The sequence below is a fragment of the Penicillium macrosclerotiorum genome, assembly GCF_028827735.1.
Source record: "Penicillium macrosclerotiorum strain IBT 26536 chromosome Unknown utg000006l_segment0_segment0, whole genome shotgun sequence".
In the NCBI taxonomy this organism is placed as follows: Eukaryota; Fungi; Ascomycota; class Eurotiomycetes; order Eurotiales; family Aspergillaceae; genus Penicillium; species Penicillium macrosclerotiorum.
In genome coordinates, this window is record NW_026643085.1 from 2,024,330 (window position 1) to 2,045,594 (window position 21,265).

Sequence of the window (21,265 nt, forward strand, 5' to 3'; positions counted from 1 at the left end):
AATAGCGTACTTCTATTGCTATTAACTTCTAGATTAGTGTATCCACTCTAGCTAATACCTTCTTTAAGCGTTACCTTCGCGTTTCTTATCGCTCTATATACGAGATCTCTGTATTCTATTTACGGATCTATACGTCGGATAGTAACGAGAATTCTCCTAGAGGATTAGGTTCCTCTAACGCCGGCGGCAAGGTCTTAATATCCTTATCTAATATATCCGGATTTAGGTAATCCTAGATATCTTCGGCAACAGCTGCTGACCGAATATAGTCTATCTAGACCCTCTACTACGTTTCCGACCGAAGCTTCTCTTCGAGCGGTAAGACCGAGTCTATCACCTTTAAATCTTCTATATCCGAAGCCTTTCTAAACAGCCTCTGTTTCCTAATCGGGAATATGTAGTCTCTCCGTCGAGATTCGAACTATAACACTAGGCGTAGCTAGAAGGTGTACAACGTCGCTAGCAATACTCGGATGCCAACGATTCAGGGGTTCCAACCACTCTGCTGTGTTGATAAGCGCTATACAGGTGCGTGGGGATTATCTCTATTCAATCCTGGCGCGTGCGGATCGGGCTCATAACTGTCAATATAGTAGGATACGGTATCGGCTAGGAAAGCTAGGATCCAATGGAACGAGATGCTCAATATAGTGATATATTAGGTGACTGAACTATCTAAGTGTATGGGCGGGGGAATGTTGAATATCCCCTACCTTGCTGTCTAGCGTGTTACGGCGCTGGGTTCCGAGTATACCCGGGATACCATACAAAACACGTAGCAAATCGAGTATCCCTGTAATATCCTGACGCGCATGGAGATATGTGGGTCTCGCCCGTATTATGCAGTCTTCCTTCTCGACAATATTTATAGATCTCTGGAGTTAATGTCTTGAACGAAACTCAAGATTAGCCTAGCAGGTCTGATCGGCATTTTACGATAAGCCTTTAGACAGACATGAATGGTTACACCGAATCCCATTGTGCGGCTTCCGAAGGCTTCTTACGTACATGCCGTGAGCGGGGTCGTTATCCCATCACTGTATCCCACCACCAAGAGCTATCCCACCTAGAGCTATCCCACTACCCAGTGATATAAAGAGCCAGACTCTCGGTCTACCCAAGTTTCTGAATGCACTGCTCATACTCGAGGGTACTTTATCCCAAAATTCATTATCATTATGTCGCAAGACGAGTACGAAATCTTTAAGCTTGGGGACTGGGAGCTTCAGAGCGGGGAGAAGATTATCGATGCTCACGTCGCATACAAGACCTTCGGCGACCCCAAGTCCCCAGCAATCGTTTATCCATCATGGTTCTCAGGTGGTACGTGTCTGGGAATGCGATTTGTTCTTCTATTCGCTGCTTCAATGTTTATTAACACAGTTCCATCTGAACAGCTATTTCTGATAACTTCTGGCTAATCGGGGAAGACAAAACGTTGAACCCGAAAGAGTTCTTCATCATCATTCCGGCGCTCTTTGGAAACGGACAGTCATCATCTCCCTCGAACCAGCCCTTCCGCAGACCTTTCCCCAGAGTTTCATTCTATGATAATGTGCGTGCTCAGCATGAGCTTGTGACCAAGCACTTCGGCATCACCCATCTCCGAGCGGTTATTGGTTGGTCTATGGGCGGGGGTCAGACCTTCCAATGGGCAACACAGTACCCCGATTTCATGGACCTTGCCATTCCGTTCTGTGGGTCTGCGAAAACCTCCTTGCACAACAAGGTGTTCATCGAGGGCGTTAAGTGCGCGCTGCTCGCGGTCAAAAATACTCGATCGGCCGGATCTGGAGAGGGAGGGGTACGCGAGGAAGGCTTCTCCACGGTTCGGATCTGGTCTGACCGAGACAGAGAAGTCGGGCTGAAAGCCATGGGTCGAGTCTATGCTGGATGGTAGGCGGGCTTTATTGTTGGACGACTGCTAAATCGCATACTAACAAACTGCCGCAGGGGATTCAGCCAGGCTTTTTATCGCGAGAAGTTGTATGAAACTGTGCTTGGTTACAGGGATCTCGAGGATTTCATGCAGAATTTCTGGGAGAAGTGGGCTTGCTCAAAGGGTAGGGCAGACCGGCTTCTGTGGTTAGGTGGGCTTGTGTTCGAGATACGCTGACAGCTCGGTATAGATCCCGAAAACTTGCTGGTGATGATGCAAACTTGGCAGAATGGCGATGTATCCCTACAGGAGCCTTATAATGGGGACTTTGAGAAGACAATGGCCTCTATCAAAGCCAAAACCCTTGTCCTGCCTGCCAAGACCGATCTCTATTTCCCGTAAGATCGGATCAAGCTTCCCTGGAGGAAGTCAGGAAGCCGAAAAGAAGAAGCTAACATTCATCTTTGATCAGTCCCGAAGACTCAGAATACGAAGTCGCTTGTATGAAGCCGGGTATTGGGAAGCTCGCTATCTTCCCTTCCATTTGGGGACGTAAGTATATTCTTTATTCTGTTTAGCCAAGGGGTACATAAGCTTGAGTATGCGAAGCTAACTCATGATGTAGATTGGGCTGGAGGACCTGGTGATAGTAAAGAGGATGTCGCATGGTTGGACAAGCAGCTATCGGCATTCTTTGAAGAGAATAAGCCTGATGTTGTCTCTTCGCTGGGCGAGAAGCTTCGAGAGACGCTCTGAGTAACAAGGCGAAGTTTCAGTCGGGGCTTCGTTGCCTGGAATGATTGAATTTGTTCTGTTATCAAAGCCAGTATGGATACAAATACAGTTTCTGAAAGCAGTAATCAGCAGCCTTTCCCATGGATCATATTCCAAAATTCTAGAATAGCCTTAGGTCCAAGGTCAAATAAACTATGTCCTTGACAGCGTGAAAGGCCGGCCAAACCATAGGATCACGTGCCACCATGAGTAAGCACCCTTGGACCCATCATGGAAGCGCCGGTGATGGATCTTTTGCGCCCTCACTTCCGACTACTGTTGCTCCCTGCCACTCATTTCTATCTTTCTCACTTCTCCGAGTTTTCCTTTGTTATTTCTTCCTCTCAAATTCTCTTCCCGCATCTATCCTTCGTCCCTCCGGCGTCTGAACATCACCACACGACCGTGACATTGACTTCACGTTCTCCTTCCGTTATCTAATCCTATCGCTCCTGGAAACGCGACACCACGTCACGCCTGTGCCCCGATTACAACAGCCAATTTTTTTTTTCTCTGTTGCAGACAAAATGACAGCTCCACCCGCCCGGCAGTGGGGTGTGACTCCTCCTATCTCAACAGTTCTTCCACTTCCGGCAGAAAAGCAAGCAAACGATGATCTCATTGCTGAGCTCAAGGCGCAGAACAACTTTGAGTCGCCCGCAGAGACAGAGCGGAGGTATGTTTATTAAGAATTAAGAATGGTAAGACAGCATGTGGAAGAAGAGAGAAGCTGATGAGGGACACAAATAGACAACAGATGATTGGGCTACTTCAACGCGTTGCGCTGGAATTCGTTAAGATTGTCGGTCGTAAGAAAGGCTTGTCTCCTGCTGCTGTTGAGGCAGGTGGAGGTAAGGTTTTCACCTTCGGTAGCTACAAATTGGGTGTCTACGGTCCAGGTATGTTGGGTGCGAAGGAGTGCTCGCAGCGGTTTTCAAGGAGCTCTATGAATAACCTCGATGGCATAACAGGATCTGATATCGATACTCTCATCGTTGGCCCGAAACATGTCTCGGTCGAAGATTTCTTTTCCGATTTCCCTGAAATACTTCAAAAGATGTCTCCGGAAGGCGTAATTGAAAAGATGACACCCGTTCCGGATGCGTTTGTGCCCATTATCAAGCTGGAGATGGCTGGAATTAGTATCGACCTGCTCTATGCTCGCCTGATTGTTCCCTCCGTTCCGATGAATCTTGACCTGAAGAACAATGATTATTTGCGCGGGTTGGATGAGAAGGAGGTCCGGTCGCTGAACGGAACTCGAGTCACAGATGAGATTCTAGAACTTGTTCCTCAGCAAAAGACCTTCCGCCTTGCATTACGTGCAATCAAGCTTTGGGCCCAACGTGAGTGGACGAAGAACAAAACTGACATATTCATTATCTCATGAATTATTGACTGACTGCTGCTTGATATTAGGTCGTGCCATCTATGCCAACATTGTCGGCTTTCCCGGGGGTGTTGCGTGGGCGATGTTGGTGGCTCGAGTATGTCAGTTATACCCACAAGCCACTGGCTCTGTTGTTGTGGGCAAATTCTTCAGAATCATGAATAAATGGGCATGGCCACAACCTGTACTGTTAAAGCATATTGAAGATGGGCCTCTTCAAATGAAAGTCTGGAATCCTAAGGTACGACTTTCAGCTTCGCTTTCTACATCCTCACATTTTGGCCTGTTACATGTTGCTAATTGACGTTGACTAGATCTATCCAAGTGACCGTTCTCATTTAATGCCCATCATCACACCTGCGTATCCTTCTATGTGTGCAACCCACAATATTTCGATGTCAACCCAAACCGTTCTTCTCCGGGAATTGCAACGCGGAGGAGATATTGTCGATAAGATCTTCGGGAAACAACTTTCTTGGAATGATCTTTTTACCCGCCATACGTTCTTCACACATGACTACAAATACTATCTTAGTATTACGGCCTCGAGCAAGACCAAGGAAGCCGAAGCAGTCTGGTCTGGCCTTGTCGAATCCAAGATACGCCACCTTGTTGGCGCCCTTGACCGTAAGCCAATCATAGCGGTGGCTCATCCTTTCCCCAAGGGATTCGAAAGGTCCCACGTTGTTGCAAATGCACAGGAGATGGAAGTGGTGAAAAATGGGTCAACGCAGTATCAAGAAAAGGGTACAACCACTGAGACAACTGATGAAATCAAAGATGCTGCACACGAAGCGGCGGCGCAGAACGGCATGGAAAATGCCGAGATTCCAGAGCCCACCGAGCAGAAGGCCGAAGACGAATCAAAGGACGAAGGCGAGAGCCGTAAAATGTACACAACTACGTACTACATTGGCCTTGAGTTGAAGCCGCTAGAGCCAGGTATGTCAAAGACCGAGCTTCTTTATCTCCCTTCTAAGTAATTTTTAGGTGCATCGCGGTCTCTGGATATTTCTCTCGATTCACACCACTTCAAAGGGAGTTGCACAGCGTGGCCTGGTTACCAACCAGAGGTCCATGACTTGGCAGTCACCCATGTTCGCAAGTAAGTCACTGATGCAGCTCTTTTATTTTTCTTCATTTAGAAACATGATCTTGACGGTCTTTAGCTTTGACTTGCCCGAAGATGTATTCCAGCCTGGTGAAAGCCGACCTACCCGACCGAAGAAGAAAATCATCAAGAAGACCGACTCGGCTGGTCAAAAGCGAAGGATTGCCGAGCTGGACGTAAGTGAAAATAAGAGAATGAGATTGAACCTGACTCAGCAATGAACTCGATACTCGAACTCGCCCTCCCACGCTCCGCGAAAACCCAGATACCTGAAGGTTATCGGCAATAGGGAATCACTAATGCCATTTTATCACCCCACAGGATTCGTCACAAGGTGCTGTTAAACGCCAAGTCACTCCGAGCACTATTTCCAGCACAGCGACACCAGCTTGAGTGCAGGCCTGCCATCACGTGTATAAGTCAACCCATCCCGTCGGGGCTGGACCCCAATAATCAAGAACAAGACAATGTCACCAGAAATTTCATACGAGAGCGACTCACAAGATATTGAGTCGTGGCCTGGCAGACTTTTAACCCAGGAACCCGATCATCTGACCTATTCACCTCTCACAGAACTTTCCACTGCGCTCATGGAGCTCAAGGTTGGTTTGTTCCACTTACTTTTCTATTCCAGGCTTGCCCATTAGATTAGCGTCTGCTTTTTATGCTCAAAATCTCCGAGCCCACCCATTCTCTGCATCTTTCCCCCATGCTTGCAGGAGCTGAATCCTCGCTGTTTTATCCCGCTTCGTGCTAGGTGAAGGTAGCTTTGGACGCTGGAAGCAGTCTTAAAGTTGCATCGCATTGTATTTGTTATGGGGTCTTGCAGATAGCTCAGCTAAGATAGTCTAATCAAAGGGGTAGGCCCGTAGCGCACGGGATCACGTAATTCATTCATTCCTTCTTGTTCCATGTCCGGAGTAGAAATTCTCGAATAGCTGGCTGTACCCCGCAGACATTGCAATGGATCTCTCAATTTGTATAGGGGTCCTTGGCTGTGTAATATGGAGGTCCAAGCCTATCAAACACCTTCATCTCCCGTGGCTGGATGAACATTGCCTGTGTCTTTGTAAGGTATTCCTTGTAATATTCTTTTGGTGCCTGGTTCTGAATTCAAAGTCAGTCCACGAAGATCAACTGTGAAGTATTATGACGAACCCCCATGAACCATTCGAAACTCGCACCCCTGGATTATTGTTAGTGCCGAAGAACATATACTTTGAGCGAGCCTGGCCCTGGAACAATACCAATTTTCAACCCAGCGTAATGTTCCTGGGTCCTCCAAAGACTGATATACTTCGAAGAAGCGGCACTCCGGCTCGGCGACCACTTTTTCGTAGACTGGCTTAAAATGTTCGAAGAATGTAGGAACATCAGAAGGTTTGATATAGATGGTGACGTGTAGACTAAACCCGGTTTGAGGTTTCATGTTGGATGGTGGAATAATTGATAATTTCAAGGGAAGGCAGTGGTAGTTGAAAGGGTGCGGATTGAAGATGAGGAGTTGAAAGAGATCCTGAATTTAGCAGGCAAGCCTCCCATCCGATCCTGATCAGTACTTATAGTGTTTCAATTCGGGGGCCGGGGGAGACCCTGAAGGAATCCTTCTTTGCTTACTCTCGCAAGGCTGGCACAAACAAATTACGCAGCTACCAATGATAAGTCGCTTCCATCCGGCGATCCCGTGTATCGAATCATAAACGAAATTAAATCGCCTGAACAGCTAATGGGAGATATGGGTCTTCTAGATATCTCAAATCCTCATTCGTGAGATGAATAGCAAGAGTCTCAAGAGAATTTTCAATTCTCTGGATGCTGTTAAGTCCAACGATCGGACAGCATCCTTTCTCCAACAACCAGGCCATCGCAACAGAGCTCATGCTGCAGTTCTTTCTGTGAGCCACTTCCTCGACCCGATTCACAATAATCTCGTTTTGATCACCAACAAACCATTTCTTTGTCTTCTGATCTTGATCTGCGCGAGTTGTTTTCTCTTGCCACGGACGAGCCAATATGCCTCGCGCTAGGGGGCTCCAGGCAATCAACCCTACGCCCTCGCTGCGACAAAATGGATTCATCTCGCGTTCCTCTTCACGATAAAGCAGATTGTATAGGCCTTGCATGCTGACGAATGGCGTCCATCCGTGCATTTTGGCGATATATTGCAACCTTGCGAATTCCCAGCAGTGCATACTCGAGGCCCCTAGATAGCGGACTTTCCCCATTTGAACTAGATCGTGCAGTGCTCTCATAATCTCTTCGGGGGAGGTTTCTGAATCCAGCCGATGAATTTGAAGAACGTCGATGTGATCTGTATTCAACCGCCGTAGTGACCCTTCAACGGCGTCGAAGACATGCTTCCGACTTAACCCCATCTGATTTACTAAAGGCCCGTCATTTAGTGCGGGGCTTGATCGCAAATTTGGGGTTTCTTCCAGCACGGGATAGTAGACTTTTGTCATTATGACTACCTTGCTCCGCGGGATGGAATATTTTTTGATCATTTTGCCGAGGAGTCCTTCAGAAATTCCGTTCGAGTATGTGTTTGCGGTATCAAACGTATTGATGCCCAAATCGTAGGCCCTTTTCAAAAGCGGCAGTGACTGCGCCTCATCGAGAACCCATGGAGAGCCTTCCCAGTTGGGATTTCCATAAGTCATACAGCCGAGAATTATTCTTGAAGTTTTCAAACCACTGTTACCAAGTCGCTGGTATTGCATTTTTGGCAGTGTTTGCGGGTGTTGATAATTTTTTGTGGCGGGCAAACAAACTGAAAATTGAGAGATCATTTTGTTCGGATTTGAAAATGGATCAAAAACGTGTCTGGTTCCACGTCTTCTTCAACTGCCTGGGTACCCATAAGTAGATCGTCGTCGGCTTCGTGCCGCCGATAGGCTCGGCAATCTCTCCGTGCCTTTCACTGCCCAATCGCTACACCTGCCTGTGAACCAGGTCTGGCCGCTAGGGGGTAGTCGGGGTGCTAGAGGGGAGAAAAAGAAATTCCAATAGGACGTGTCTGATTGTTTGCTCTCTGTGAGCGGAGTAGTCTTATATATCAATCACACATCAATCCCAGTCATCCTGCAGACCGCTATTTCCCCGCTACATGATGTTGCTAAACCTGTGGGTATACATGAAATCATGGATTTTAAATACCGGCTTTATACAGTCAGTTAGACGACATGCCCGGAAACGTAAACTCTCCGAAATCGGTCAATAGAAAGTCATCTACAGGAGTCACAAGTGAGTCGCCGGGAAAGGATAAGGAACTGGGTGGCTGATGCATTTGACGTTGCACACCATGTATGTGGTATCCAATCAGGTCTGTTGATGTTGTTGCGAGGGAGGGGATTATCTGTTCCCCATCTCTCTGCAAGGAGCCGATACACTCATGAAGTTTTCGCGTTAAACCCGGTGTCATGCGGCATATTGGATGTTGCTGAATAGTTGGAATATCTTGAAACACCTCCAATACTCTTCGTATCAATTCGAAGTCTTGAACTGGCTCGATTGAAAGCTGTGCATGGTAGTTTTTACTGACTTCGAGTAAAAAGTGACCCGCGAAGGCAATCATAATATGGAAGTAGTGGGGCATTCCCACTAAGTTGTGTCTAAGATTCTCTTGATGTAAGATCATTTCGAAGATAGCGATGGCTGCTTCGTGGGCCATGTTTGCTGCATTTTGGAAATAAAGCGGGATAGCTTCGCCATTGAGACCTTTGAAAACTTGATGTCCCAAGTAAAGCTTACCAAAATGATAATGTAGCTGGAGGCCACATTTAGGAAAATCACCAATAAAAGGGTCCGGTTTGAATAGAACAGAAAATTTATTGAACCACCGGTCGAGCTGCCGAGAGTAATGAGTTATCTGGCTTGATGAAGATTGTGGTATACGTGTCTCTTGGTCAGAGCCTAATAGATCCCGAACTTGACTCATTATGACAAGGAGGGCGACCTGCGAAATGATTCGGATATCGGAGTCGGTGGTGTCGTCACGGGCAACTAAGGTCTCCCAGCTCAAGGAAATCTCTTTATCACTGCGCAAGAGAGGATCGCGATTGTGAAGAATGGATTGGTGCTGGTCGGAAATGAAGATGAGATACCATAGTCGCAGGCGATCTTTTATGGCACCAAGTTCACTCGTGCTCGAGCTGGCAGTTGTCGCTGGCGGCATCAGTTGTGGGTCAGTTATTATATTGGACAAATGATTTAAACTGCGATGCAGACGCATATCCGCAGATCGGCGAATAGCATCGCTAGATAAAATCCTCGACGCGTCCGAGAGCCAAAAGGAACTGATACTGAGGGCTCGCACATATTCCAGATCGTGTTTTTCGAATAGCGACCGTGATACAAGGCGCCTAAATTCACGATTACATGCCTCGTATATTGCTTGGCCTTGCGGGTCTTGTAATGCAGAAACTGTACAGACAGCCGCAAACAAAACAGGTGAAGCTTTTCTGATTTGTTGCCAACTGCGATATTCTCTACAGATTCCATAGAGGTACGGGTCTAAACGAGTGGAATATCGCTCCACAAGAGTCTCTGCCACAATTGAGGTGGTGACGCCTTTACTGATGAGATCTTGGGGTACAATAAGGCTCTTCTGCCGTGTCATACTTGGTGGAGTATTGTCGGACGATCCAGGGCTGCCCAGCTTAGCGATATCGAGGAACGTGTCAATAGGGGCCTGGACCGCGGATGGGGTATCAGGCGGCGATATTTCACATCCTTCAAGGTCCGCTTGGTCCCCATTCAAATCGTCAAGGTCTTCTCTAGGCTCGTTCTCAGACGATTCACCCCCTGTTCGGAGGGCTTGAGGTCGAGGCAAACTTAGATGCTGACAGACGGTGTCGAGAAGTGCATGAATATCACGAACATCATGTTGGAGGAGCTCAGTGTTTCTTTGAAGACTCGAGCCTGTCAGTTTAAGAGCCGCTTTCGAGAAATGCTCATACCTTGGGTTGTGCTTACTTGACTTCCTCTACCAAGGATTGTAGGCTTTTGTTCAATACACAAGACAGGCCACGACGGCTACATCGAGTACATGGTGGGCCATGGCTCATATCACATTTGATCTTGGATCGTTAAAATGGCCCAATAAGACGAAAGTAATTCTTATTACAGACCTTCTGCTTCCTACATGCTCCACACGCAGTGATTTTACGGGTAATCCCCGGCAAAATATCGAGCACGGCTGGATCCCTCCCATTGGAGAGATCGTTGGCTGCGTCTAAGCTTTGCTCCGGCAGTGGCTCCGAATCAACATCGGTCCTGGCCCGCTTTAGTTTGGTCATAATTTCAGGTTTATTAAGGTAGTAGAAAGTGGTCCTCAAAATAGGCCGACCGGGGAGCACCCCGAGGGCTTTATCTACTCAAAAGAGGGGAAAGATGGCGCATGGCCAGACGAAACCCAAGCGCCTCATTTGTTAAAGGCCAGTTCCTAGAGCATGACTATGGAAAATCCAGAAAGCAAGAGAGGAATCGATCGGCTCCTCGAGTGAAGCTTCCCCACTTCATCCACAAGGTTTATTGGGGCCGCCCAAGCTCCCCCGCATTTGATGGAAAAGTCTCCGGGACGGATATCGCCCGCTGAGGCACGAATCACGGAGACTGGCCGAGATTTGCAAGGCCCCCAGCTCGTCTGTTCACTGGAACGGATGTAAAAGGCCAAGCAGGCACGATGGGATCAAGATTGACCTTGCTAAATGATTTTGGAGTAGCTTTGAATAGCATCATGTCGTCCACAGTTGCAACAAAATCGAAAATCATCCCGCCTGGGGTCTATTGCCCGGTGATTTCGTTGTATAAACCCACTCCGCGTCAAGAAATCGACCTTGATGCATCCTATAAATTTTTTACACATTTAATTCGAGGAGGAATTGATGGATTGGTGCTCGCAGGAACCACCGCTGAGGCTGTCCTCCTATCTCCCCAGGAGAGAAAGAATCTCGTTCAAGTTGCAAGAAAGGCTGCTATTGACATTGGTCGCCCGCAGTTCCCTGTAGTTGCCGGGATCAGCGGACAATCAACAAATGAGTCTATTCGACTAGCACAGGACGCCCTCGATGCAGGGGCTGATTTTGGCCTATTGTTGCCCCCGAACTACTGGGCTAAAGCCGTAACGAAAGAGGTCCTTCTCAGCTTCTATCGCGATGTCGCTGACTCCACTTCGTTGCCAATCATTATCTACAGTGTAAGGTTTGCGGTTCCTCATTCTGAAACGAGACTCATCATTGTTATTCCCATTCTTAGTTCCCGGCGATGTGCAACGGTATCGACATGAATTCTGATATCATCTCCGAGCTCGCAAAACACCATGGCATCGTGGGAGTTAAGTTAACGTGTGGAAATGCGGGGAAGGTTACACGACTGACACAGGAATATGCTCATGACCAATTCGGAGTTTATGCAGGCTCCTCAGACTGGCTGATTCCTTGCCTTGCTGGTGGAGGCTCAGGATGCGTGACTGGGATAGCTAATGTGTTTCCCAAATGTGTTGCCAAGCTGTTCAAGTTATGGAACGATGGAAAAATTAAAGAGGCAAAGAATCTACAAGGGCTGGTTGCTCAAGCTGAGAAAGCATGCAAGGAAGGAATTGCACCAACGAAATATGCTGCTGCTCATTTTGCCGGGCCAGCTGCTGGGGTTAGTGAAGCAGAAGCCTTTTGGCCACGAAAACCCTATTTACCTTGCGGTGCAGAAAAGGTTAGCTGGGTTGAAGGTGTTATGCAGCATTTGGTGGAGTTGGAGCAGAGTCTGCCTGATGCGATATAGAATTTTCGAATCTCTGCAGTAGAACAAAACCAATCATAGAGCCTGTATATGGCTTCTAATTATAAATTGAAATCAATATATCGGACGTTCGGTGGATCTAAAAAATAATTAACGTGAGATTCATTCCTAAATCTCAGGCTATGTTACATAAAGTTTCCAGAATAGCAAGCCAATATACGTATATCATTTATCAGCCTGTGAGATGGAGCCAGGAGTCGTTGAAAATGCAGAAAAGAAATTCGCAAGTAAGTTTCCACTTCTTACTTTAAAAGCATCAGTCTGAGGACTATGGCATGGATCTTGGTGTGTCTTTTAAAAGGAAAGTAGGCTGGCGACGAACTTAATTTTGATTTGATTTGTTATTCTTCATTTAAAAAAGTCTTCCTGTAATTGGACATACTTGATCCGTTGTCTCCAAAAAGTGAAGGCAATGTGAATCGTCCCATCGTTTCCAATGACAATGCTAGGGTAGGATAATTCACGATTCAACTTTCTCTCGCTATTGTTCGTTAAACAGTACCCATCACCTTCCTCCAATGTCCTCCACTTCCATGAAGCACTGTCATTGTCACTCCAGGCGACAGATAAAGGTGCTCTTGGTGCACCCCAAAAGGCTTCTTTTCCGTGCTTGCTGGCTTGGTTGGTTCTCGTGTCTGTACCATCACTGATATCATCATACAGACCATCACGCCGACCGATCGCATCTTTCTTTGAGGAGTTATTAAAGACGAGAACAATACGCCCGGAGGGTAGAATATCAAAGCATATTCCCGCATTCGGATTTGGTAGAATTGTTGGGCTGGGTTCACTCCAGATAATACCATCGGGGGATGTTGATAGGTAAATCTTGTCTGCCCAACGGCTCCGGTAAAGCCCTAGATAAGAACCACTCTTTAGGCGTCTTATATTCAGATGAACACAACCAAAGCTGTTGGGGATCTCTTTTTCAACCCAAGTCTTTCCCTCATTCTTAGATATGCATATACAGGAAATGTCATCGCTTCCTAGCCACTTCTCACCGGGCTCGGCGCGACATTTGAAGATCGGAACCACCCAGGTGCCATCATCGAGCACAACTATTGGCTGCCGAATGAATGTTCCTGGCTCCTTGAACAGAACGGTTGGATTAGACCAAGTCACGCCATTATCAATTGAGCGCTTCTGCTTCACCACCGCGGAATCCTGGTTTCCTGCGTCTTGGGAGGTGTATAGTAGCCGGATTTCTCCAGTTGAGGGAACTCGGAAGAGCACAGGATTTTGCTCACTGCGAGTCGGATCATGCGTCATCTTTATCGGATCGCTCCAGGTTTTAGTTCCAGCGAGCAAAGAAGACATATAAATGCAAATATCGGGTCGCCCTTCAATGCTACCTCCGAACCAAGCACAGAGAAGATCACCATTTGGGAGAAGCAAGAGATTTGATGCATGGCACTGTGCAGTCAGAGCTGGAATATGGGCCTCGAAGGACCTAAAGTTTCCCTTGGAAGAAGACTGGACGGTCGGATAAAAATCAGGGACTTCGAGGGTTGTTGTGGCCATGATGGCTGGGCCCAGAGGTTTGCGGATAGGAGACCTGGCCCTAGAGAGAATAGCTTCAAAATACCGATGACTATTCTTAGGAAAGGTAATACAATATAATCAAAAATATTCTCTTATTTCATTTTCGCCAGACATACATACGGTTAGAGTTATCGGGTTGGTCACCGACACAGAGACAGCGTCACTAACCACCGGCCGGTAAGCCGACATCAAGACTACATGCTGCTCCACTACCCCACTTCCCCATGGGGCTGGCAGATGAAGGTCTCGGCATTATTTTGATATTATGACTCGATGCGTAGAGGTTCTTCGACTTCCTGAAGCGCTACTATTTATATAGTGTTCCGAGCATTCACCTTTTTTAGGTGAGAATTCATGGTGTCCGTTTTCAAGTATCGGCCTCAACCATCCACGAAGAAGACCTGAAAATATACTCCACTGGAGCAGCATGGCCGCAGGAACAAGTATCTGGATTAGCAGTGATTCAAAGAATTGCCCTAAGGCAATATACAATCTCCGCCTTCTTTATCTCCTTGTCGCAGTGTCTTGGGGTGGCTCGTTTTATGGATTTGATACAGGAAACATCGGGGGAATTCTCACACTTCCCTCCTTCGAAAATGCATTCGGACTAAACGGCATACCTCAATCGGACCTAGATAGCCGCAAGGTAGAAAAGACGCAGTCTCAAATTGACAATTCCTGAACATACTACTGACATGTAACTAGGGGACAATCGCATCAATGCTCGCAGCTGGAGGATCAGCAGGCGCTCTACTCGCAGCGCCAACTTCCGATTATTTAGGCAGAAGATTGTCAGTTTTTTGTTGGGGTGTGGTTTTCGTTATAGGTGCTGCGCTGCAGATGATTGCGAATTACGATGTTCTGTTGGCAGGCCGTTTCGTCGCAGGCATGGGCGTCGGCGCCTCTTCGATGCTCACGCCCCAATTTCTGGCAGAGAATTCTCCCAAATCAGTTCGAGGATCAATGACCGCGACTTACAACTTAATGATTGTCACCTCGCTCATGTTGGCATTCTGGGTAAACTATGGAGTTTCCAAATGGTACTTCTCGGGCGTGGAGCATGACAACGGCCAATGGAGAACTGCCATGGGCATTCAGCTTATTCCCGGCGTACTGTTGTGTTTAATGATCCCATTTGTGCCTGAGACCCCTCGGTGGCTGATTAACCATGGTAGATCAGAGGAGGGATTGGAGAATATGTGCAAATTACGGAAGCTTCCCGCTGATCATGAATATATTCAAACTGAGTATCGTGAGATTGAGGCCCAAGTGAGACATGAGCAGGAATGTTTTGCGGGCCATAGTTATTGGGTCGTGTTGAAGGACATATTCACGTCCAAAAACAACTTTCAACGATTTTTTCTATCGATAATGCTCTTTTTGTTTCACAAATTCACTGGCACTGACTCTCTGAATGTGGGTTTCCATCATTGCGAAAATATCATCCATATGAGAAATTGCTGATAAGAACCTCAGTATTACGCTCCTGAGATTTTCGCCTTAATAGGTGTCAAAGGAAGCTCATCCAGCCTGCTCACTACTGGTATATATGGCGTGGTGAAGACTGTGACAACCATCTTCTATGTGGGATACCTGGTCGACCGTATTGGACGCCGCCTCCCTTTAATTGTTGGAGCTATGATCCAGGCTACTGCTATGTTATACTTAGCTCTTTACCTACGATTTGCAGGTACAAACACGGAAACAGTGGGAGGAACCCCTGCAGGGGGTATTGTGGGTATTGTTTGGATCTATCTCTACGCTTTCGGCTGGTCGTTTGGTCACTCAGTAGCCTGTTATGTTGTGGCAGCAGAGATATTTCCTACACGAATTGTGAGTTTGGTCATGTTAGTGCTCTGTCAAAGAAAAATAACTGAACCTATCTAGCGATCATTTTGCATGTCAATCTGCTTTTTCATCAACTGGATTGTTGACTACGGAATCACACGAGCGACACCGAACATGATAACTGAGATGGGCTGGGGTGTATTCCTTCTATATTCCATGCTGACCTACTTGGGCGTTGCCTTCATTTACTTCTGTTTGCCGGAAATGAAGGGCCGATCTATTGAAAGTATGGATAATCTGTTTGAAAGACCGTTATACTTGATGTGGAGACATGCGTATCCCACAGAAGATGAAAAAATTCGCTCCGATGTCATGGAGGATATCATTGCTCGGAATTTCAAGAAGCAAGAGGACGATGGAAAGAATCATGCAGAGCACATTGAGTCTGCGTGAAGCGACGGAATTCCATCACGAGGCCGAGAAGTAGAGTTGCCCACAATTGATAACATTTTTTTCTTTCTGTCAAATTTCAGGGAACAAAGCCAGCACCAGGATTCCGGTGCAAGTCCGACTCCATCTATCAAGTGAGACTTGAGGGGACCGCTGAGAATCTCGGTCTTCTCTCCGGTCCAGTCTGAGTTATGGTAGGCTTATAAAACATTCAATTCATAGCGTCGATCTAGGAGCTTTAAAAAGGCGGATAGTACCTCGATATTGATATAGTATCTAACTCTCTGCCTCGATCTCAAATGGAGGAAAACATTCAAAACAAGTCTTTCACACTCAATACCGGGGCCAAAATCCCTGCCATTGGATTTGGAACCTGGAAGGCAGGGCCAGGAGATGCGGCGAGTGCTGTGAAAGCAGCGTTTGAGGCTGGATATAGACATTTTGTAAGCTAATATACAACAAAAATAGCCGACTTAAACGCTAACAAACAAACCTTATTACATAGGACTGCGCACCTCTGTGTTAGAACATCATTTGAGAATCGAATCAAATACATATAAGCCACTGACTATATGTAGATGGAAATGAGAACGAAATAGGGCAAGTGTTTAAAGCCACTCAAATCCCGCGAAATGAATATTTCGTAACTACGAAGCTGTACGTGCCAATGGACATTTCGCTCACCTAAGTCGAGAGGTATTTCTCATTAACTGCTAAATTAGCTGGTCTTCTGATCATCGCCGCATTGAATCAGCCCTTCAGAAATCATTGGATGATCTTTGTCTGGAATATGTTGACCTTTATCTCATGCATTGGCCCATCACACTGCCAACCTCAACCCCAGAGGTCTATGGGAAGGAAGATCGAACTGTTCATGACCCCAAATGGGACTTTGTGGATACCTGGCGCGAGATGGAAAAACTTCTTGAAACAGGAAAAGTTCGGGCAATTGGAGTAGCCAATTTCTCGACCGTTAACCTAAGCCGGCTTCTCAAGAACTGTAAGGTGATCCCTGCTGTCAACCAAACTGAAATCCAGCCTTTGCTACCCCAAAAGAGCCTCAATGCCCTTTGCGTCCAGCACAGGGTTCACCAAACAGCATTTGGCCCGTTGGGTGGTAGCGGCAGTACACTACATGAGAATTCGGTCGTGAATGCGATTGCGCAGAAAAGAGAATGTAGCTCGGGAAATGTTTTACTGAGCTGGGGTGTGAAGAAAGGTTGGAGCGTTATTCCAAAAAGCATCAATCCGGCTCGAATTACCACAAATCTCCATCAAAGCTTCGTAATGGATGATCTAGAAACAGCGCAAATTGATGAGCTGGCTGACATCTTGGGAGGGAAGCGATTCAACCGTCCAAACTGGGGGACAGTGATTTTCCATGATGATGATCCGAATGTACAATAAACATCAAGAAAAGCTTTCGGATTTTACTTCGGGGTTATATACAAATCCGAGACTTCGGTGGGCCAACGCTATGCACGAGCTTTGCATGTCAACTTATTATTATTAGTCCCCGGGATGTTCTCGGGCCGCTGGGCTGATTACAAACCATCCTTGATTTGACAAGTTGAACAATCCTCAATCGGCCCCTTGCTAGAGTAAGCTCTTCTTCGACAGAGATAAATTCCGATTAAGATCTTTTCCTATCTAACATCCAAATAAACTCGACCTGTAACTCATTCCTCATGTCACACAACATTCTCGTCACCGGCGCCTCCGGGTATTTAGGGGGAACCTTGCTCGCCCGCTGGAGCCGTGCCAAGCTTCCTGCTTATCATAAGCTGTACGCCCTGGTCCGCACCAATGAGCAAGGCGAAGCTGTCAAGCAATACGGTGCCGAGCCGATAACTTTTGACGTGAAAGATGAGACTAGCATCATGGATGCGATCATTGACAAAAAGATCACCATCGTCCTTTTTCTAATTGACGCAATGACCTCTGAGTCCCAAGTGTCAATGATCAAGGCTTTGGGCGAAATGAGGAAGCAAACTGGCCAAAAAGTCCACTTTCTTCATACTTCAGGTGCAAAGATATTTAGCAATCATGCTGGTCATCCTACAGATCGACCGCTTCCGGATAATGATCCAAGCCTATATCATTTGCAAAAGACGTCACAGGCACACTACGTACCGGTGACTAAGGTTTGTTCCCACATCCAATCTACTAGATATCCATATCAAAAGAGAAATTCATTTTCGACCTGACATATTGCGGTTGAAAAATCAGGCTCTTGAGGCAAACAATACTGTGATCGAAGTAGCCGAACAGTACGGTGTGAAAAGCTATATCTTTGTACCATGTGTTGTCTATGGAAAGGGAGAAGGATTCGGAAATCCCATATCGATTCAGACCGTTGCCATTGTGAATGCCGCCAAAAAGCTTGGACGGGTATACAGACCTGATGCGGATGACCATGTATACACATGCCCCTCTTTTTGTTGTTCTAGACTGATCTGACTTAAATTTAGACATGGCCCGTGTGCCACGTCGTGGACAATGCGGCGCTTTATCTTGAGATCATACGAAATATACTGTCTGAGAATTCTATCGCAAGCGGAAAGAGTGGATACTATCTTGCTGCTAGCGGAAGTGTGGCCTGGAATGACATTTACTGCGCGATGGCAAAGGAGTTGGCTAAACGACAGGTTGTCGATAAAGAGGAGGTAGATTTAGTCAATGACCAAGCTCTAGAGCAGATGGGAGTGGCATTGGGTTGTCCAAAAGACATGGTTCCCTTGTTTTTGGGTGGAAAATGTACCCTCGAGGCCAAGAATGGACTCAAAATTGGCTGGAAACCTCAATACCCGGCTGATCACATTCTCGAGGTGGCTGACAAGGAAGTTGATTTAATCCTGGACTTCCACCAAAAGGGATCACTATAAATCCTATCCGGGTAAAGATATTGCCATGTATTATATTCCGTTCTATAATCAAGAGAATGAACTTCATGCAAGCTGCGATATAGGGACCTTTGACCACCAGAAGTTTGTCTGTTCTCTTGCCCAGTCGTCCTTAACAAAGGCTGCCGCTGGGGCTGCCGCTCCCCCGATCAGTTCCTCATTCCCTTCGCCAAATCTCATGACAGAAGCATCGGTTGGAGAGAATTTCTTCCACACTGGCCTTTTGGCATAACGACCTGCAATGCCGTTTGGGTCACCTGTGGTGATGAAACTGGTGATATACGCATGTAGGGTCCCAGACAGCTCCTTCTGTGACTCTGAAATCTCTGTAATGTCGCTATTATAAGATTCGTAATACATATTGTCTCCGTGGTTTGCTCGGCCGATCACTGTCCTGGGTAGAGCCCAGTGATATAGATAAGCCGGTACACCCTGAGAAGATGCAAATTCTGCGGTTTGGCGGACGGGTGCTACATATGCGTAATGGGCATATGCGGCCTCGACTCGCTTGTATTGTTGACCCAGCCCACAGTTTTTTCTTGTTTCGATATATGGTGAAGCAGGGTCAAGGCTAGGATCGGGATACAATCCATCAATGGTATCCAGGTCTGAGGATGACAACTCGGGAAGAAGGTTCTGCCAGAACCGGCGAAACTGCGCTGGTGTCGACATTTTCTTGTCCACGTACATTGTTCCCTCATTTGTGGTGAACCCGGTCATTATGGGTACTTTGTTCCAGACTTGAGAGTTCCACGCGTCCAGTGGCTTTCGAGGGATAAGATCTCCATCAATAACAGGTTGAAAAGCCCATCGAAGAGAGGGATTGTATTTGTCAAAGACGGTGGTCTGAGCAGTTGTGATAGTTTCACTTGGAAGGGATCTAAGAAAGGGAAAGATTTCATCTCTGGATAGATCAGCTGGGCATCCTGCCTCATGTAAGAAGTCCTTGAATTGTTCTTCATGTACTTTCGCGTCGTACGGTCGAACGGCTCGAGAAGTCGGGGACCCTGACTCCATAATCACGCGGTGGAAGAGAGGCTTGGCCTGCTCGTTATAATTGAGAAGATGATGCCCGATCTACTCGGAGGTTAAAAAAAAACAGAAAGCAAGCAAGGAAACAACACGGCATCGTAACATACCGAATGTGCCCCAGCTGATAAGCCAAATAATGTTACATTGTTAGGATCGCCTCCAAATTGTACAATATTTTCCTGTACCCATTGGAAAAGATGGACTTGATCATGAAGTCCAAGGTTGAGAAGCCCTTCCTCTTCAGCCAAAGCCGATGGCAAAAATCCCAGAGCTCCGACTCGATAATTGAAGCTCACACCAATAAAAGGCTCTTCAGACCAAGCGACCATCGAACAAGTGTCATGCATGGATGCTGTTCCTCGATTGAAAGCGCCACCGTGGATGTAAATCGCTACCGGAAGCTTCGCTGTCTCTTCCATTCCGGTCTGATGGAAGATGTTGGCCGTTAGGCAATCCTCGCTTTGTTCAAGTTTCGGCCCGCCCGATAGCAATGCTTTGCCAGGGGCCGCAGGCCCATACATCGAGGCATCGATATGACCTTTGGAGGGTAATACCTTGACAGGAGGCTGGAAGCGCCGTTCTCCAATTGGTGGCAGCGCATAAGGAACTCCCAAAAATGCATCCACAGGCTTAGGGAAGCCTTTATCGAGCCGTATCCCTTCCACCAGTCCTTGCGCAAGCGATACAGAGGGCCTGGATGATTGAGTCATGGCCTGTTCACTATGTATAGTATCCTATCAAGAGTCAATCTGTTTTGAGCCTGATAAGGAAGCAGCAGGGAAGGTGTATTATAGGCAGTACGGGCGGTCCATCGCAGTTCGGGAAGCAAAAGTAGCTCCGTTGTGCGGGGTGAGAAAGCAGTGGAGACGAAGGGGCCAAGGCCCCACAGGCTTGAGATAAGGCTAGTTCTTTTGGCTGATAGCGGACGAAGTATTTTAACAGCTTCGGTACAGAGCTACTGGCCGAGCATTGTAGTGATGAAAAAATGATTTGACGAGCTTTGGATATTCGTGAATACTGTTATGGGGCTTCCATGCAATTAATGAGGAACGCGAGCGTACAATGAAGCTTTGCGAATATGTCTCCGGTCTTGCACATGAGAGAAGGCCCACTAAGTGTGCTCCTTCAAGGCAACACGCTACATGTTATATCAATCACTCAAACGCAGAGTGTTTTAAAAATTAGTTTGAAACTTTATTGTTATTCTTTTTCTTTCTCTTTTTCTTTTTTCTTTTCTGTTTTGTCTCCAAGAAAAGAGAATCAGAGTCTATTATTGAATATCTATCATATTGAGAACTGGAGGGTGTTATGTAATAGAACGACATTGAAGGGGAACACTCCATGACTAACTCGCCTGAGTTGATAAACCAACTAGAACCAACCTTATTATCAAGAGATAGGGATTACGAAGCTTCAATTCTAGATTCCAACTAAAAGATAATTTACAGTGAGTAACGTAAGATATAAGTCAAGGAAAGCTAGAAGATAGAGAGAAATGAGATACTTTATGTTATTAAGGCTCAAGTCGATGTATTAAGTCAATGTGAATTTATAAAAGCCTCTCTTGTTGTTTTGCCATCGTTCCTCTCCAAGTCATTTCC

The 21,265-nt window shown here is 46.6% G+C and overlaps 11 protein-coding genes across 11 annotated transcripts; 6 read left to right on the forward strand and 5 right to left on the reverse strand.

The window, feature by feature from the left end:
• Nucleotides 1–1,178: 1,178 nt before the first annotated feature.
• On the forward strand, nucleotides 1,179–2,635 carry N7462_006009 (homoserine acetyltransferase family protein; the record flags this gene model as incomplete). Its single annotated transcript, XM_057077727.1, has 6 exons — nucleotides 1,179–1,323; nucleotides 1,398–1,896; nucleotides 1,954–2,063; nucleotides 2,130–2,277; nucleotides 2,352–2,431; nucleotides 2,505–2,635. The coding sequence occupies 6 exons, from the start codon at nucleotides 1,179–1,181 to the stop codon at nucleotides 2,633–2,635; spliced, it is 1,113 nt and encodes a 370-aa protein (XP_056933307.1).
• A 545-nt stretch (nucleotides 2,636–3,180) lies between these two features.
• On the forward strand, nucleotides 3,181–5,547 carry N7462_006010 (polynucleotide adenylyltransferase; the record flags this gene model as incomplete). Its single annotated transcript, XM_057077728.1, has 7 exons — nucleotides 3,181–3,329; nucleotides 3,404–3,999; nucleotides 4,073–4,284; nucleotides 4,358–4,985; nucleotides 5,034–5,148; nucleotides 5,213–5,330; nucleotides 5,476–5,547. 7 exons carry the CDS (start codon nucleotides 3,181–3,183, stop codon nucleotides 5,545–5,547), a joined length of 1,890 nt encoding a protein of 629 aa, XP_056933308.1.
• A 579-nt stretch (nucleotides 5,548–6,126) lies between these two features.
• Nucleotides 6,127–6,583, reverse strand: N7462_006011 (putative quinol monooxygenase; the record flags this gene model as incomplete). The annotated part of the gene is made up of 3 exons (XM_057077729.1): nucleotides 6,127–6,261; nucleotides 6,313–6,340; nucleotides 6,402–6,583. The coding sequence occupies 3 exons, from the start codon at nucleotides 6,581–6,583 to the stop codon at nucleotides 6,127–6,129; spliced, it is 345 nt and encodes a 114-aa protein (XP_056933309.1).
• Nucleotides 6,584–6,860: 277 nt separating this feature from the next.
• On the reverse strand, nucleotides 6,861–7,874 carry N7462_006012 (aldo/keto reductase; the record flags this gene model as incomplete). Its single annotated transcript, XM_057077730.1, has 1 exon — nucleotides 6,861–7,874. One exon carries the CDS (start codon nucleotides 7,872–7,874, stop codon nucleotides 6,861–6,863), a length of 1,014 nt encoding a protein of 337 aa, XP_056933310.1.
• Nucleotides 7,875–8,323: 449 nt separating this feature from the next.
• N7462_006013 (fungal specific transcription factor domain-containing protein) lies at nucleotides 8,324–10,451 on the reverse strand (the record flags this gene model as incomplete). Its single annotated transcript, XM_057077731.1, has 2 exons — nucleotides 8,324–10,074; nucleotides 10,298–10,451. The coding sequence occupies 2 exons, from the start codon at nucleotides 10,449–10,451 to the stop codon at nucleotides 8,324–8,326; spliced, it is 1,905 nt and encodes a 634-aa protein (XP_056933311.1).
• A 440-nt stretch (nucleotides 10,452–10,891) lies between these two features.
• On the forward strand, nucleotides 10,892–11,931 carry N7462_006014 (dihydrodipicolinate synthase family protein; the record flags this gene model as incomplete). Its single annotated transcript, XM_057077732.1, has 2 exons — nucleotides 10,892–11,350; nucleotides 11,410–11,931. 2 exons carry the CDS (start codon nucleotides 10,892–10,894, stop codon nucleotides 11,929–11,931), a joined length of 981 nt encoding a protein of 326 aa, XP_056933312.1.
• Nucleotides 11,932–12,297: 366 nt separating this feature from the next.
• N7462_006015 (sialidase family protein) lies at nucleotides 12,298–13,470 on the reverse strand (the record flags this gene model as incomplete). The annotated part of the gene is made up of 1 exon (XM_057077733.1): nucleotides 12,298–13,470. The coding sequence occupies one exon, from the start codon at nucleotides 13,468–13,470 to the stop codon at nucleotides 12,298–12,300; it is 1,173 nt and encodes a 390-aa protein (XP_056933313.1).
• Nucleotides 13,471–13,918: 448 nt separating this feature from the next.
• On the forward strand, nucleotides 13,919–15,732 carry N7462_006016 (uncharacterized protein; the record flags this gene model as incomplete). The annotated part of the gene is made up of 4 exons (XM_057077734.1): nucleotides 13,919–14,137; nucleotides 14,197–14,907; nucleotides 14,968–15,324; nucleotides 15,379–15,732. 4 exons carry the CDS (start codon nucleotides 13,919–13,921, stop codon nucleotides 15,730–15,732), a joined length of 1,641 nt encoding a protein of 546 aa, XP_056933314.1.
• Nucleotides 15,733–16,028: 296 nt separating this feature from the next.
• Nucleotides 16,029–17,136, forward strand: N7462_006017 (uncharacterized protein; the record flags this gene model as incomplete). Its single annotated transcript, XM_057077735.1, has 4 exons — nucleotides 16,029–16,172; nucleotides 16,235–16,250; nucleotides 16,308–16,386; nucleotides 16,452–17,136. 4 exons carry the CDS (start codon nucleotides 16,029–16,031, stop codon nucleotides 17,134–17,136), a joined length of 924 nt encoding a protein of 307 aa, XP_056933315.1.
• A 281-nt stretch (nucleotides 17,137–17,417) lies between these two features.
• Nucleotides 17,418–18,614, forward strand: N7462_006018 (NAD-dependent epimerase/dehydratase family protein; the record flags this gene model as incomplete). Its single annotated transcript, XM_057077736.1, has 3 exons — nucleotides 17,418–17,873; nucleotides 17,959–18,147; nucleotides 18,201–18,614. The coding sequence occupies 3 exons, from the start codon at nucleotides 17,418–17,420 to the stop codon at nucleotides 18,612–18,614; spliced, it is 1,059 nt and encodes a 352-aa protein (XP_056933316.1).
• A 63-nt stretch (nucleotides 18,615–18,677) lies between these two features.
• N7462_006019 (putative extracellular lipase) lies at nucleotides 18,678–20,374 on the reverse strand (the record flags this gene model as incomplete). The annotated part of the gene is made up of 2 exons (XM_057077737.1): nucleotides 18,678–19,709; nucleotides 19,772–20,374. 2 exons carry the CDS (start codon nucleotides 20,372–20,374, stop codon nucleotides 18,678–18,680), a joined length of 1,635 nt encoding a protein of 544 aa, XP_056933317.1.
• Between the last annotated feature and the right edge of the window lie 891 nt (nucleotides 20,375–21,265).